The sequence below is a fragment of the Macaca nemestrina genome, chromosome 5 (genome assembly GCF_043159975.1).
Source record: "Macaca nemestrina isolate mMacNem1 chromosome 5, mMacNem.hap1, whole genome shotgun sequence".
In the NCBI taxonomy this organism is placed as follows: Eukaryota; Metazoa; Chordata; class Mammalia; order Primates; family Cercopithecidae; genus Macaca; species Macaca nemestrina.
The window spans coordinates 122,654,005-122,670,537 of NC_092129.1; the positions used below are offsets into that span (position 1 = coordinate 122,654,005).

Sequence of the window (16,533 nt, forward strand, 5' to 3'; positions counted from 1 at the left end):
TGGTTATTTTTATTAGATGTACTGATGGCTAAATGTTGTCACTATCACCCTTCAGTGCCACGCTAGATACCACTGTTGGGGAAAAGACAGGTGGTCACTGCTGATACAGTTGTGCCTCATATCTCTAGAGCTGCTCCATATTCTAAACAGCATTCCAGTAGTTTTGAGACCTAGTTGTGTGGTAGTTGAGAAAGTTTATTTCTTTACTTCTTACCTTATATTTTAAATCAATTGACAGTATTTAACAATCACAAAATTTCAAATAAAAATCCATATTTCTGGCATTTTTTGAAAATTTGTAAAACTGGCGACATGAGGGCCACGTTTTAATATGGCAACAATTGGCTGGACTCCTGTTTTGGCTCCTTCTTGGGAAGGGGTATCAACTACTGTGTCTGCCCTCCAGCCCACTGTGTTTTTTTGTAATCTGTCTGGTATTTGAGTTTGCTCTCTGTGAACTAGGCTAACCTAAGCATATCTCTTTCTTTAGAACATGGAGGCCCTTAACTGCCACAACAACACTTTATCGCCTCTACTAGATTGTAATATTCTTTGTGAATCATGTTTTATATTTTATTTATTTTTATGTCTTTGATTTTGCCTTATCCATACTAGGTTACATCCTCACTCTTGGGACAAATGAAGTTTAAACTGGTGGTGATCTGAATTAAAATGGGTTTTACTTTTATATAGAAAAGAGTTATAAAAATACAATTGAAAAAGAATATATAATTGAAGAAGTTAAACAAGTTTTATGAGTTACACAGATAACATTATATCATAAAAACAGAATTCCATTTAAGTCAATTGTCAAGCTGTGGTGATGTAGGAAGAACCTCAAACAAAATATGTGGATTTGAATTCCCATTCTTCCTCAGATATGACCTTGGACAAATTACCTAACCCCTGTGGGCCTATTTCTGCTTTGGAAAAAATATAGGTAATAATAAATACTCCCTGTATGTTGTGGGTATTAGATGAAATATAAAATATTGTCTTGATATGACAATGCTTTTAAAATGTTAATATTTTTATAGGTATTGTTTTAAAGACTTTTTTTGTTGTTGTTGTTGAGACAGAGTCTCACTCTGTCACCCAGGCTGGAGTACAGTAGTGCAATTTCGGCTCACTGTAACATCCACCTCCTGGGTTTAAGTAATTCTTATGCTTCAGCCTCCCAAGTAGCTGGGACTACAGACGTGTGCCACCAAATCTGGCTAAATTTTTGTATTTTTTGTAGAGATAGAGTTTTGCCATGTTGCCCAGGCTGGTCTTGAACTCCTGGCCTCAAGTGATCCACCTACCTCAGCCTCCCAAAGTTCTGGGATTACAGGCATGAGCCACCACACTTGGCTGGATATTATTTAAAAGACTTTAGACAAATTAAATTTAACAGAGTTTAATTGAGCAAAGAATGATTTGAGAATTGGGCCTCCCTGAGAACCAAAATAGGTTCAGAGCGACTCTGAAGCTGCCACATTGTTGGATAACATTTATGGACAGAACAAGAAAAGTGATGTACAGAAGACAGAAATGAGTCACAGAAACAGCTGAATTAGTTACAGCTGGGAGATTCCCTTATTTGAACATGGTTTGAACAGTTGGCTGCCTGTGATTGGCAGGCATCTGAAATTCTAATTGGTACAGGAGTAAGTTATAGTCTGTTTATAAAGTTCTAGGCCAAACTTAAGATATGTAAAGAGGCAGCTTTATGTAAATAATTCCTCCCTTTGGGTCAACCTCTTAAGATTGAGAGGTTGACCGAAACCTTAGGCATTGACGTCACTCTCACACCATTGTAAATGGACTTATTTGGTCTCAAATTCCACTGGGAAATTGCAGTACAGTGGATTTTGTAAGGTGGGAATATGGAAACAGAATGAGGGAAAAATAACCTGATTGTTTACTTTAGGTTAATTTTTTGTAAGGGTTAGAGCAGAGGGGACTTATTTATTATGCTGGTATCTCCTGTTTTCAGAAGAAAAAAAAACCTATTCTGCTTTGGAATCTATCTTCTTCCTTAAAGTTTCACTGTGATTATGTTGTATTAGCATGAGTGATTTTGTTTTGATTTGGTCTGTTCTGTTGGGGCCTAATGCAAGAGTTCAGTCCAAAACAATGGTCTTCCATAATTTTAACAATTCTCTTTTTTTGGTCAGGTTCTCACCTAGATGAGAGTGTGACCAAAACTTAGGGCTTTGGTGCTACTTCATATTACCATTATTTTGGGTTTTCTGTCTTAGCACGTTATTGATAGGTTATAGTGTCCTCATGATCAGGCATTTCTTTGAGATTTTGTCATTCCCGTCAAAGAGACCATCTGACATTCTACACATGGCTGTCTGCAAACATTTAAAACTTTGGAGAGATATAGCATACCAGGGAGAATACTGTTGTGACTGTCAGAATGAAAATGATAATGACCACTATAGTGACTGGCAGGAGCATACCAAGAATTTGGAGTATGCTCCTTAGCCAGGGTTCCTATTGGTTCCTATTAATCAACTAAAATTAAATAGCTCAAAGAATAAGCCAGGTGAAAAGTCTACATGTTTTAATTAAGGATCCTGTTCATTAATCTCTTGTAACTGAATCTCTACAAAATCCAATGTGTTTATTCATATACAATAAGAAGTGTAAGCCACTGTGCAGATTTCTCCCTGTTCAGCCTGTAGGTAATCTAGAGCTATCTAGCACAACTTTAGCAAGAGAATTTAAAGAAGTCTGCTGCACAGCCACAGGGTTTGCAGTAAAATCTGCTATAGAGACTACTGTAAGGGATACATTTCTAATCATTACCTCATTTACTCTAAGCCATAGAAAAAGGGACCTAACAAATGATGCCCATCAAGAAAGTGGAAGGCTCCTGGCAATGTTTTATTTAACCTAGGATGTAGGTTAAGAGAAGTGGACTGATGTTCTATTTCTGACTGATTATGGAGTAACAAAAGTGTCATTAAAATTCTTAGCCTACACTGGCCCTTCATCTTGCATCCGTCAAGAGATAAGGTTGCTCATGTATAAGGTTGTCTGTGAAATCTAACACAAATAAAAATATACTCCATGGGTACACACAAGGCCCCTTTTCCCACTCTGTTGTTCAAAGAGGCATAAGCAAGGAAAAAGTTAAGAAAGGTTAGGAATCTTATGATGGGAGAGAAGTCTTGTTCCATGATCTTGGGAAAGCTTTCTATGTCTAGGATGCCATCTGCTTCTAGGGAGAAATTTCTCTGGTTAGCTTTACCTTAAGGTCTCTAAGAAGTATTTGGTTTCAAGAGGCTGGATGGGCCTTCTGAGTTGTAATATTACAGACTCAAGGTTCAAAGTCCCAGCACTTTATTGCAGTGTGGGTGGCAAGGGAAGTCTTTCTCTGATGGTGTTTCCAGAAGGCCCAATCTCTAAGTTTTAGACCATGAAGGGTTTGACTGTACTCGGTCAGTGGATCATAAAAAGCTCTTTTTACCTAATGAAAATACACTTTGGCACAATGCATTAAAGCCTGCATTGTAGCATTTAGTCATATGAGAATTTAGGTGCAGAAGATACATAAGGTTCTATTATTAGAGGCTTTGCAGTGACCGTTTCATAAATAGTCAACTCATGTTTTGATTGGAAGAGGAACTGATTGTCATCAGTCTGCAGTACCTTTGACCAAGACAATTCAGTCCATTCAGTTAGATTTGCCTAATCCTATTATATCTGTAACATCTTATGTTTTACAACTTGTCCAGTGAAACAAGTACCTTTATTGTTGGAGATTTCTCTAGGAATGTCCCATGACAGAAACACATTTCTTGGTAACCGTTAAGCTATTTTAGCTATGGTTATTGCATTAGCCTTCTTGCATGAAGAAAGCTTGTGTATAACTAGAAAACATGCATTACAAATAACAATTGAATAGAAGCCATGTGTAAATGTTCAAATGGCCCATCAAGTAGCAAAAATGTCCTGAAGTTTTTATTGTCTTCCTGGGATTATGGATTTGACAAAACAAAATAAACCACTTTATATGGCAACTTAGAATAGTCATGACACCAATAAAATTTTAAAAATATAATTTGGACGCAGTCTCGGCTCACTTCAACCTCTGCCTCCTGGGTTCAAGTGATTCCCAAGTAGCTGGGATTACAGGTGTGTGCCACCATGCCTGAATAAGTTTTGCATTTTTAGTAGAGATGGGAGTATCACCATATTGGCCAGGCTGGTCTTGAACTCCTGACCTCGAGTGATCCACCTACCTTGGCATCCCAAAATGCTGAGATTACAGGCGAGAGCCACCATGCCTGGCCAAGTGTAGAGCTTTCAATGATGGAAGTTTTAATCACACAAGAAGGACCAGGCAGCTCTCCAGACTCTCCATGAGTCCACACTCGACACTGAATTTATATTATCTTAAATACAAATTTTGTTTCTTCAATTCAGGTGCACAGCACTGTTTGTTAAATGGGTTATTATAGGCAACTTGACTTGAACCACGAACCTCATTCAAATGGTGTATTTTAACAATTTCAGTACTGGCTGATCTAGCATGGTAATCTGCCAAAGTATTTCCTTGGTATTCAATTAGTTCTTGTGCTACTTAAGTTAGCAATTTTATAAACTGGTCAACTTCTTCATTAGAGTTTTTAGTATTCCTATCCCGTCCAAATGATATAATTCTAGAGTTATCAGAGACCTGTATTCAAGAGTGTTTATGAGCATTCTTTCAAACCTTTCCATGAACCTCCTTGAGGACACAACATTTTAGGATTTTACTTGATTGTAATGGGCTTTCAGAAAGTTCATCAGAATTCATAAACTGTCAATAAGACTTAAAATGGTTATGGTTAAAAGGAAATTTGGCTGTTTCTGTATCCTATAATAATTTGACATAAATAAACATAATTATTACTGATAACTATATTAAGATATATCAGAATATTAGGAGTCACATACAATTTTGAAACACATATTCACAATATATTCATAAAAATATAACTCAGAGAATGTTAAGTATCATTTATTTTACAATGCTTTCCATTTTATTTACCATATCAAATAAGCCTATTTATTATCTCTTCTTTGGATGCTTCAGGGACCTTTTGGAACATCCTAAAGTTAGTTTGAAGTAAAAAAGACTTAATTTTAGAATTTGAAATTTGATTTTAGGAAGCCTATCAAATATGCCAAAGGTTTTAAACACTGTTAAAATAGAATCGCAGATTATGGCAAAATAATAGTAATTCATTTAGCCTAACTGATAATTAAAAGGTTTTCAAAAGCAAAAATCCTTATTCTTTGATGAAGAGGAGACTCAGTTTTCCTAATCAAAAGACATAATAAAGACAGCATAAAACAAAATCTGTCTCTCCTCTATTTTTCTTTGCATTTTACTCAAAAGGTGGATGAAAATCTTTCACTCTTATTAATACTACAATAAATTCTTATTCAAAGGAAAAAACAGAATTTTACTTTTTTCCCCTGTGAACTCTGCAGAGAAATATGAATTTGACTTTGTATTAGTGTATAATCAATACTACAGCTAATTTTAATAAAACCTTATAAACAAATACATTCACCTTCAATCAGCTTTTGAACACACAGGATTTCCATAAACCTTTTTATAGCCTCTTACATTTTTTTCTATTTTCCCTCAAACTTGAATATCCATTAAATTTTATATATGTCATTTTTTCATTTTGAAAGAACCTTTAAAAAACCTCTAAACTAGACAAAATTATTTTTTCTCAACAAACACACATTTTCATTTTCTCGTCAAAGACAATCTTGCTTTTCTTGTACACTTTGCATATGCAATTATTTATTTTATTTTGTTTATTTGTTTTTTTAAGACAAGAGTCTCACTCTGTCACCCAGGCTGAAGCACAGTGGTGCAGTCTTGGCTCATTACAATCTCCACCTCCCGGGTTCAAGCCATTCTCCTGCCTCAGCTTCCTTAGTAGCTGGGGTTACAGGTGTGCATCACCATGCCTGGCTAAGTTTTGCATTTTTAGTAGAGACAGGGTTTCACTGTGTTGGCCAGGCTGGTCTCTAACTCCTGACCTCAAGTGATCCTCCCAGCTTAGCCTCCCAAAGTGCTAGGATTACAGGCATAAGACACCATAGCCAGCCAAATTATTTACTTTAGTAGTTATAGTTACATATATTAACTTAAATTTAACTCTTAATAATTCTAACTTCCAGTGTAAAACCTAGAAAGTAAATGATTTTGAAGTGTTTTATATCAGTATCTGCAGATGAAAACCATTTCATAATTTTTTAGAAAGACGTTTCCTCAATTATTTTTAATAGATCTAAATATATTTACCTTTTCAATATCATATAAAATAAGATGCTAAAGCATAAATTTATGTTAATAATTAATATTTCAGTATTTTAACTTACTTAGAAATGACTCAGATATTTAATGAGTATTTATTTCTGAATTTATTCTTATTTTTTATTTTTATTTTTTGAGGTAGATCTTGCTTTGTCACCCACATTGGAGTGCAGTGGCATGATCTTGCTCACTGCAATTTTTGCCTCCCAGGCTCATGTCTTTCTCCCACCTCAGCCTCCTGAGTAGCTGGGACTACAGATGCACACCACCATGCCTAGCTAATTTTTATATATTTTGTAGAGATGCATCTCACCATGTTGCCTAGACTGGTCTCAAATTCCTGGGCTCTAGTGATCCTCCCACCTCAGTCTCCCAAAGTGCTCGGATTATAGGAGTGAACCACTGCTCCTTTCCCTATTTCTGAATTTAACACGGCTTTAAGATTTTAAGTTTCTGAAAATAATTTTGAAAAAATAACATAGGTATTCTCCCTAATGTCTTTCCCAGTCATCATGGGTCCTGAGTGGCACCTAGGATGGCTAGGAAGGCCAGGGCCCATCTGGGTCCCTAATTTATACACCAAGTGTAGAGTCAAGGACAGAGGACGGAGCTATGAAAAAGATGTCTGGAGGATCCAACCCCTCTCAACATGGCCAGGAGGCAAAGCTGGAGGAGGGAGGGCAGGACAATATTGGGCTTGACTGTGCCCTGCAGCTGGTGGCCCAGGTACAGTGGACATACATGTCTCCAGGCCTCACCATGACCACCTCTCCATGCCTCAGAACTCAAAGGCTCAAAATCAAAGACATAAGCTCACAGTAAGATGTGTGAAAGGCCTCAGGGGAGCCCAGTAGTCAGCCTTTTCAGTGTCAGCTTACAGACAAGTCAAGCACATATCAAAATTTTACGGAAGCAGCAATTTTATGACCTTAAAACATATAGCAAAAACAGCATAAACCTTTCTGACCAGTAGACCCAGAAAAAAAAAATTCTGAATTATATTTAGTATTGGCAATTCTGAAGATATTCGTATTTTATTTTGCCAACAATATAAAAGCGTGCTTCATTTGCCAAATATTATATAAGATCAGAAAGAAACATCTGATACACATAACAGATATATACATATAGACAGACACACAGACAAGAGCAGAAGTTAAAGTTTTCAGAAAAATTTTTCATTTGCTAGTTTCCAAATAGTTTTTCTTTCCCCCAGTTCAGACTATCAATATTCCAATTACCTGTTTCATTGTTCTAAGCAATTCTTAGCTAGAAAATCCTAAAATTTCACTTCCAAAGGGATGACTTTTAGGTAAAATAATGTAGAAATTTTATCTCTCAAATGCATACAGCTGAGACTTTAGGCCTACGTGTTGTACCATCTTTTGCACTAATCAAGGAAGGAGGATGTGGATAAATGCCCAGTAAAGACAGGATGGATAGGAAAAGGTACTTTAGAGGTGAGACTTCTTACATAAATCTAAGTCAATGATAAGAGTCTCTAGTAACTTAGTCTTTCCTCTCTTCCTACTGCACAGAGGCAGACACCCTTAAAAATGGAGGTCTCCTTTACAGATGTAAATTTCCTTTAAAAATGTGTTTCAAAATAGCCAGCTAAATGCCAGAAAGGTGAATTTGGAGACCAATTTAGTTCAATAGGCAGTCTTTTTAAGTTAGCCACTATTTTTTAGCTAAAATTACTGAGTTCAGGTTGGAGTCCATTAATTAATAAGGCCAGGAAACAATTCTCTATGTGTGGTCTCAGCATGGATAGCTCAGAAAAGAAAAAAGTCTACTTTACTTGAGGGCCTACCTTCCATGAACACTTTATATAACTCGCTTTTTATCTTTGGGGCAGGATAGTAACTAAGCCAAAAGATTAGCAGATTCAATTTTTCTTGTCAATTAGCTGCTTAAGCTTTCTATTTGCCTTTTGAAAGACTTTTAAAAGAGGCAATAGAAGCACTAACTTTTTTAGAAGGTTCTGCACATCAATAGGCGTCCCTGGATATGCCTAATTTGGGAGCCTTCATTTTTAAATGCACTTCTTAAAGTGTGGTGTTGGTGTTATTTGGACCATTCCACTATAATTTTAAATTATAAGATTTTGCCATTTTTGTACGTATTTGTGGCTCGTAGGACCTAATAATTATACATGTAGAGGTATGGGGTAGACAAAAGTAGAGTGCTCCATTCTTCAGAAATTAAGAATCCCATTTTTATGTTGAATATTGGTTTTGGCTCTCACATCTCGATCAACTAAGCCAAAGGTTTTTCCCTACCTAATGCATTGTAGAACACAAAATCCTGGTGAATTTCTGAAAGCCAGAGTTCACACCTTCTGCAGTATTGCCATTTATTTCCAGTTTGTCTGACCAGTCAGCTATCTAAGACTTCTAACTGGATATAAACCAGTTAATTATTAAGTCTAACCCAGTCCAGTGTCTGTCATGACTTCTGAACCTAGTTAAGATAAAAAATGTGCACATCCAAATTCAAATAATCAAAACACAAACACAAGTATCTCCATAATTGGAGAGACAACTTGCCCATGATCCCCTGTTGATTCGAGAGAGCAATGGACACAATGGAACTGGTGGATACCTTGCTTAATCACTCCGTGCTCCTGGGGGTTGCTGGAAGCTCTACTTCAAATCTCACTTCTGAGGCCATCTGTTAAAAGAAAACCTTTAGAAAAATTAAATTTTAAATTCAATTAAAGAACAATTCAAGAGTCAGGCAGCCCTCAGAACCAGAATACATTCAGAGCGACTCTTAGACTGTCACATGGTCAGATGATATTTATGGACAGGAAAAGAAAAGTGATGTACAGAAGATTTCCATCTTGGTGCAGAAGATGGAAATGAGACACAGAAACAGTGTTTGAATATATTTTGAACAATTGGCCACCTGTGATTGGCTGAAACTCTGTGATTGGTAGAAGAGTAGTTTCTAGTCTGCTTAGAATGCTTAAGTCAAGCTTAAAATATGTAAGGAGGCAGCTCTAGGCTCAGTTAAATTTAACAATATGATTGTATTTATATTAGTGTTTACAGATGAGAATGCCAAGGCTCTAGAAGGACTTGCTACTTTGTGGAAAGGTCAGAATTACGACACAAACCTCAATCATCTGGGCTAGTAGGTTTTTTACTGAAGCATCATTCACATTGCACCTAAGTGCAATTAAAAGATTAAGGATTAAGGAGAATAAAAATACTCTACTGGAGGTGGGATAAATGAGGGATCCAATAAATTTGTTTCATTATAGATATGTTTATATGCTGATCACCCTCGTATGTAAAAGAAAACCAAAGGATTGAATGAAATGTATTCTTCATTTGAAACTCCCACTCCCTTTTTTGAGCATTTTTATGAAGTAAAAGGTATGTACTACAACTTAGTTTTTGGGCTTTTTTATTTTTTTGATACCGAGTCTCACTCTTCTTGCCCAGGCTAGGATGCAATGGCGCCATGTCGGCTCACTGCAACCTCCGCCTCCCGGGTTCAAGCGATTCTCCTGCCTCAGCCTCCCGAGTAGCTGGGATTACAGGCACGTGCAACCACGCCTGGCTAATTTTTGTATTTTTAGTAGAGATGGGGTTTCACCATGTTGACCAGGCTGGTCTCAATCTCCTGACCTCGTGATCCACCCGCCTTGGCCTCCCAAAGTGCTGGGATTACAGGCGTAAACCACCACACCCGGCCGTTTTGGGGCTCTTATTGGTAAAATTCTCAGTTAGTAACTAGGAACATTTTTTTTTTTTTCCTTAAGAAACTTTCCCTTTTGATCTGGTTTATATGAGGGCAAGTGAATGTTTCTAAAAATACCTTTCTTTTGTCTTAGATCTCTGGCTTTTAGGAAGCAGAATGGCATGTTGAAAAACAAGGTATTTTTAGAAACTGCATCTTTCATTCACTCTTGTGGCCTGGGGCAAGTTACTCTGAGTCTCATTTTTCTTATTTGTAAAATGGTGAGATTTTATTAACTTAAGGGGTACCATGAGAAAACATGCTTGACAATGTGCTCAATTTTAACACATTGTTATTTAATTGTTTATTCAGTTGGAGGTTAGAGTTTGAAACTCAAAGAGATGTTAAAGTTTATCTCACCCGATTCCTTCAATTTATATATGAAAAGATTATATATGAGAAAGGGTCAAGCTAAGACAAATTTAGTCTGCTCATATTGCATTGATAATTATATACCTGGCTAAGTATTTCATTTTCTAAACAATACTTCTTTAAAAGACTATATAAATAAATAAATAAAAATAAATATATACATACGAATTTAACAAAAGTAAAATTATAGACTACGCATTTCTAGCAAAACAATTTTAGACATGGTGAACATGTACAATAAATCTTTATATTTCTGCCAGATTCTATCAGAAGTGTGTTGGGAAAATTTATGCAAATATTGAAATTAAATCCTAAACTACTTACAAAATTATTTATTATATCATATATTAAGTATCATATTATCCAAATATAAGGTTATGTGGAGTGAAAAAGACCACAATTTTTAATAAGTGAAACTTTAAAATTACAGAAAAGCCTTTGTTCTAGGAAATATAACTTTGTTAATAACAATAATAGCAATGCATCATAATTACATACAAACAGCAAAAAATGAAAATCTTTCTTTTTCTGTTTTAGCCTTGGGAGGATGAACTGGTTTTATAGGTAAACTGATACAGTTGCTCCCCAGCAACTACTCAACATATATTTATATAACTTGCCTACAGAGGTGAACCCCCTCGGAGGCTGCTTTTCATGAAGATACTAAGCTCAAAGCATTTACGACATGCTTTTTGACCCTGACCCTGTCACTTTCCTCTCTCTTCAAACCACTATGAGGGGTTTGTAAAAAACCTTAAAAATATCAGTGTCAGCTTTTTCAAAATTTTTGGTATATTTTTTTCAGTGACAGCTTTTGTGTCTTGGGACTGCAGGGGTGACTCTGTGCACTGTTAGTGCTGAGATTCCTGAGTTCCCAGCACCAGCCCTTGCCTCACTGCCCAGCTCCCCACTGGGCACATCCTCTCATGTCGAAGATTATAACTAGATTGTGAAAGCTAGGTTATTTTGTTTTAAATGCATTTCCTTAGATTTTCTTAAGCTATAAAATGGTTTGGTCATGATGTTTGTTTTACACATATAAAACACAGTCACAAAATAGCACTTCATGAACTCAAGTACTTTTTTGAAGTGAAGTAAATATTGATGCAATTATTAATTGCATTATTAATTTTTCCTTTTACATAAGGAAAAAGAGAGCAGAAAACACAATTCTTCAGATGCCTATGCCTTCAGACAAAAAGGTTAGAAATCCTAAAAAATAGAAATCATAAAAAGTAAACTTTTTAGTTAAAATAGGTTTTGCAAAAATATTTAGGAATAAATAATATAAAATTCCCCAAGTAAAAAATAAACATAGAAATCTTGAGTAATTAGACAAGGTTTTAATTAACTTAACAATATTTTCTGTACCACATATAAAAGGAGATAGAGAATATCTGGCCTATCAGCACAACGTTGGGCTTTTAAATTTTGAGTTATTCAGGTGAGTGTGGAAGTGACAAAATTTTCATCATTATAAAAGTCTTCTATGCTCATTAAAAAATTGAGCTATTCAAATATACTCTTTTGACATCCAGATATCATTGTTTGAATAATCTGTTATTTGGCTTTTTGTTTCTTAATTATCAACAGGACTCAACAAGAGATGAAGGCAATGAGACTGAAGACAACAGCATGAATAAATTAAGAAGGAAGAAAGTCACTAAACCACGTGTTTGTTCCACTGAAGTCGGAGAAATGGATATGTCCAATTCAAATGGTATCTAACTACTCTGAGCCCTCAGAAATGGTGTGGTCAATGGCAATCTCCATTTGGTCTTTCTTTTCATAAAACATCTTCATTTCTTTTTTGGGAGAAGCAAAAGGACAAATAAAATTTATTCCTATATAGGTGTCATAAAAGATGACAAATATAAGCTTACAATGTGAATATATAAAAATAACCAATCAAAATATTTACAATGTAAAGAGGGTTAGGATTAGGATGATAGTAGTAGAAAAAAAAAAAGAACAAAACAGAGGAATGTATGAGTAGGAAGAGAGACAGTTTTCTGCTCTGAAAATGAATACAAGAATCATTACAGAGGATTTGAGGGGCCATAAGAATGGTATGGAAGGTGTTTTCATAACACATTTTGGAACTCCAATTAGATCTCAACAGATCTGAGACACTGCTAAAACTAGAAGTTAATTTGGGCGACAGGCTCAATCCTAGGAATCGCTGTGTCCCCAGGAATTCCCAGCATACGATTATAATAAAAAGAAATCAGATTTTAGTAGAATCTATCTATCTATCTATCTATCTATCTATCTATCTATCTATCTATCTATCTATCTATCTGTTTAGAGACAGAGTCTCACTCTGTCACCCAGGCTGGAGTGCAGTGGCATGATCTTGGCTCACTGCAATCTCTGTCTCCCGGGCTCAAGCGATCCTCCTGCCTCAGTCTCCTGGGTAGATGGGATTACAGGGCATGCCACCACACCAGGCTAATTTTTTTGTATTTTTAGTAGAGATGGGGTTTCACCATGTTGGCTGGTCTGGTCTCGAACTCCTGACCTCAAATGATCCACCTGCCTCAGCCTCCCAAAATGCTGGGATTACAGGCTACAGACATGAGCCACTGCACCTGGCCTGTTTTTAAATTCTCTACAAGCAATGCACTTTCTTGGCCAGTGACTAGGGTAGACCACTCCCATTGCCCCTCATTTAATATGTCACTGCTAGGAATATACTATTTTCTCAAGTATTCCTCTCCATATTATATTAAGAGACAGCTGAAAACAATGGGAACATATTTTAACATTTTTCCTTATTACTACAGAGAGGATCAGAAACCAAATTGTGTGCCACAAATTAGGGAATACAAGCAAACCCATCATGGGACCTGGTTCTGATGAGTCTCATCTGTCACATCATGACAAGGAGTCTCAGGATGAGACAACAGTGATAACACCATTGCCCCCCAAGAACAACCACCAATGTTCCTGGAGGTGAATTTAACCCAAACTCTGGTAAGGATTTACTGGTAAGGGTTCTGGAACAAACTGGTATGTGGTTCTAGCCCCTAACCCTAAGTCTGTATTTGAATTAGAGAGAATGTAATGTTGGTTGAGGAATACTAGCCTGGAAGTCAGAACACTTACAAAGATTTTTATACCTATCTTTTATAAAATGCTTTATAGTTTTCTTTATCCTTTAGGCTGTTCATCTGGAAAATAGCGGGGTTGCAATGGAAGATGTCTTGCCTTTTCTAAAAGTAAAATCCTATTATTCTAAGTTTCTGACTGATTGATAGTGATGTAACTATTTTGGTACATGAGTGTATTGATTAAAACTCACTTGAATGAAAATGCTGGAAATTGGTTATAAAAGGAAATCTAAAAGCCAGGCACAGTGGCTTACACCTGTAATCCCAGCACTTTGGGAGGCTGAGGTGGGGAGATCACTTGAGAAGTGGAATTCGAGACCAGCCTGGGCAACATAGGCAGACCCCGTTTCTACACAATAAAAAAATTAGCTGTGTGTGTGGGCACATGCCTGTGGTCCTAGCTACTTAGGGGAATGAGGTAGGAGGATCATTTGAGCCCAGGAGGTTGAAGCTACAGTGAGTTGTGATTGTGCTACTGCATTCCAGCCAGGGTAACAGAGAGAGACCCTACCCCACTACCCGCCTCAAAAAAAAGGAAATCTATAATGACAGGGTTAAACATACAAGATTTGGAAAGATGAGAATATACCAGAGTGGGAAGTTAGAGGGATAGTGTCTACCATGTTACCCTCACTTCTGACACAAATTACAAGTTTTGGAATTCCCCAAGTTAACCTTAGTTTAGATAATTTGCTGGAAGGACTCACTGAACTCACTGAAAGCTGTTATATTCAAGGTTATGGTTTATTACACTACAAGGATACAGATTAAAATCTGCCATGGGCAGTCCAGGCAACTTCTAAGCACAGAATGTTCACTTGTTCTTTGTTCACTTGTCCTTTCTTAGTGGAGACACGGACAGACAGCATTATTCTCTTGGCAATGACATGAGGAATACTGCCAACCAGGGAAGCTCACTTGAGTCTTGGTGTCCAGAGTCTTTACTGGGGCTTCATGGTTAACTGGGCATTTGGCTGACCTCACTCTCCAGCCCCTTTGGGGATCAAGCAGTTACTGCATGACTTGAAGTCACCACTATAAATAACATTGTTAGAGTTTCTGGCGTGGCCTAGAACCTCTTGGTAAACAAAGACACTCTTGTCAGGCAAGACATTCTAACTGTTTGGAAGGGACCAAGGGCAGAGACCACAGCTCTCTTTGGGCAAGGTTAAATCCTTTAGTACACACAGGGCCTGAGGAGAAGCTACAGCCTGGAAAATAAACACTATCAGAATTCTATATGTATTAGTCTTCTATTGCCACCATAACAAATTACCACAAACTTACTATCTTTTTGAAAATACAAGTGTACTATCTCACAGTTTTGTATGTTAGAAGTCTAGGTTGGTTCATCTGGTTTCCTTGTTTCAGGCTTTCCAAGGCTGAAGTCAAGGTATTGCCATCTGGGTTCTTATCTAGAGACTCCAGGGAACAGTACATTTACAAGTTCATTCAGATTGTTGAGAGAATCCAGTTCTTTGTGACTGTAGAATTGAGGTTCTTGTGTCCTGGCTGTCTGTCAGCTGGGGTGACCCTTATCTTCCAGAAGCCTCTCTCGGTTTTTTTTTTTTTTTTTTTTTTTTTTTATCTCAGAGATAACAATGCCTCAAATCCTTCTCATATTTAGAAATTCTCTGAATTCCCCTTCTTCCACATCCCTTTTCTGCCTTCAGCTGGAGAAAGCCATCTAATTTCAAGGGCTTACATGGATAATCCAAGATAATATCCCTATTTTAAAGTCCATAACCTTAATTATATTTGCAAAGTCCCTTTTGCCATGCAATTTAACATATTCATATGTTCCAGAGATTAGGTATGGTAGGAATTTTCGTAGGGCTATTCTGTCTACTGATACCAAGAGGAGGCAGGGAAATACTGTGTAGAAGAGGGCAGTTCCCCGGCAAAGGCCCCACCCTCAAGCCTGGAAACCCATGGCCCTGAATAGGAACAGGCATTTCTGTTTTTGTTCCAAAATGTTGCCTTTTCCAAGACCACTCTGGCCCACCATGTCCCTATCCTATGCCCATATAAACCCCAAGCTCCACTGACAGAGCAGCAGAACAGCATGGCAGAGAAGGAGCATCTGAAGGTGGAGAGGAGTTTAGCTGGGGACGGTCAGAGAGGAGATCCATCGCGGGACAGCCAAACTCCAGGGGAAAATGGTATTCCCACTCCATCCCATTTCCTGCTCCCCAACCATCCCACTGAGAGCCACCTCCATCACTCAATAAAATCCCTACATTTGCCGTCCTTCTAGTCCATGTGACCTGATTCTTCCTGGACTCCGGACGAGGAGCCGGGTACCTAGAGAATAGGGTGTAAAAGGCTGTTACCCGGACTTTCCACTGAGCTGGTTAACACTTAGCCGTCCATGGATGGTAGAGCTAAAAGAGCATGGTAACACCCCTAAACACTGCCATAGGGCCGCAACCCGAAAGTGCTCACCTTGGCTCACCTGCACGTTCCCCCCTCCCATAAGTGGTTTGAGTGCAATGGCCGAGTAAATGAGTCATGTCCCTGTGGCAAGCCCCGCGAGGAGGTCAGGGAACTCTCCCATCTCACTACCACACCATCTTTCATAACTGAATTTCTCTCTACTTTGGCTTTATGAATTTATCCAAAGTGAAGAGCATGAGCACTACCAACCTCTGAACATCAGGCAGCTGTTGATACAAATGTCCACAGGGGCCAGACAGTTAATACAAAAGATGGGCTGGTATAAGAACATAGGGAGTGGTTCTGGTCATGAGTAAACTGGAGCAGAGAGCAACAAACTATGGCCCAAAGGCCAAATTCAGCTTGCTGGTCAGTTTTTCTAAGTAATGTTTACAAATTGTTTATAGCTGCTTTTGTGCTGAAATGACATTGTGCTAAATGAGTAGCTGCAACGAATACCATATGGCCTACATGGTTTCAAATATTTACTATCTGTTCCTTTACAGAAAATGTTTGCCACCCTGTTAAGTAGAGGTTGCCTGC

General features: G+C 37.6%; 1 protein-coding gene across 2 annotated transcripts in view; it reads left to right on the plus strand.

Moving 5' to 3' along the window:
- LOC105479515 (lengsin, lens protein with glutamine synthetase domain) overlaps positions 1 to 16,533 on the plus strand; it is a 44,781-nt gene that overhangs the window by 13,260 nt on the left and 14,988 nt on the right. The window contains exon 2 of one of the 2 annotated variants that reach the window (XM_011737505.2): positions 12,035 to 12,161. In XM_011737505.2, the coding sequence (XP_011735807.2) occupies positions 12,035 to 12,161 (127 nt within the window). Of the gene's footprint in view, positions 1 to 12,034; positions 12,162 to 13,233; positions 13,418 to 16,533 lie in introns of those variants that run through there. The other variant, XM_024792115.2, reaches the window with a different exon arrangement.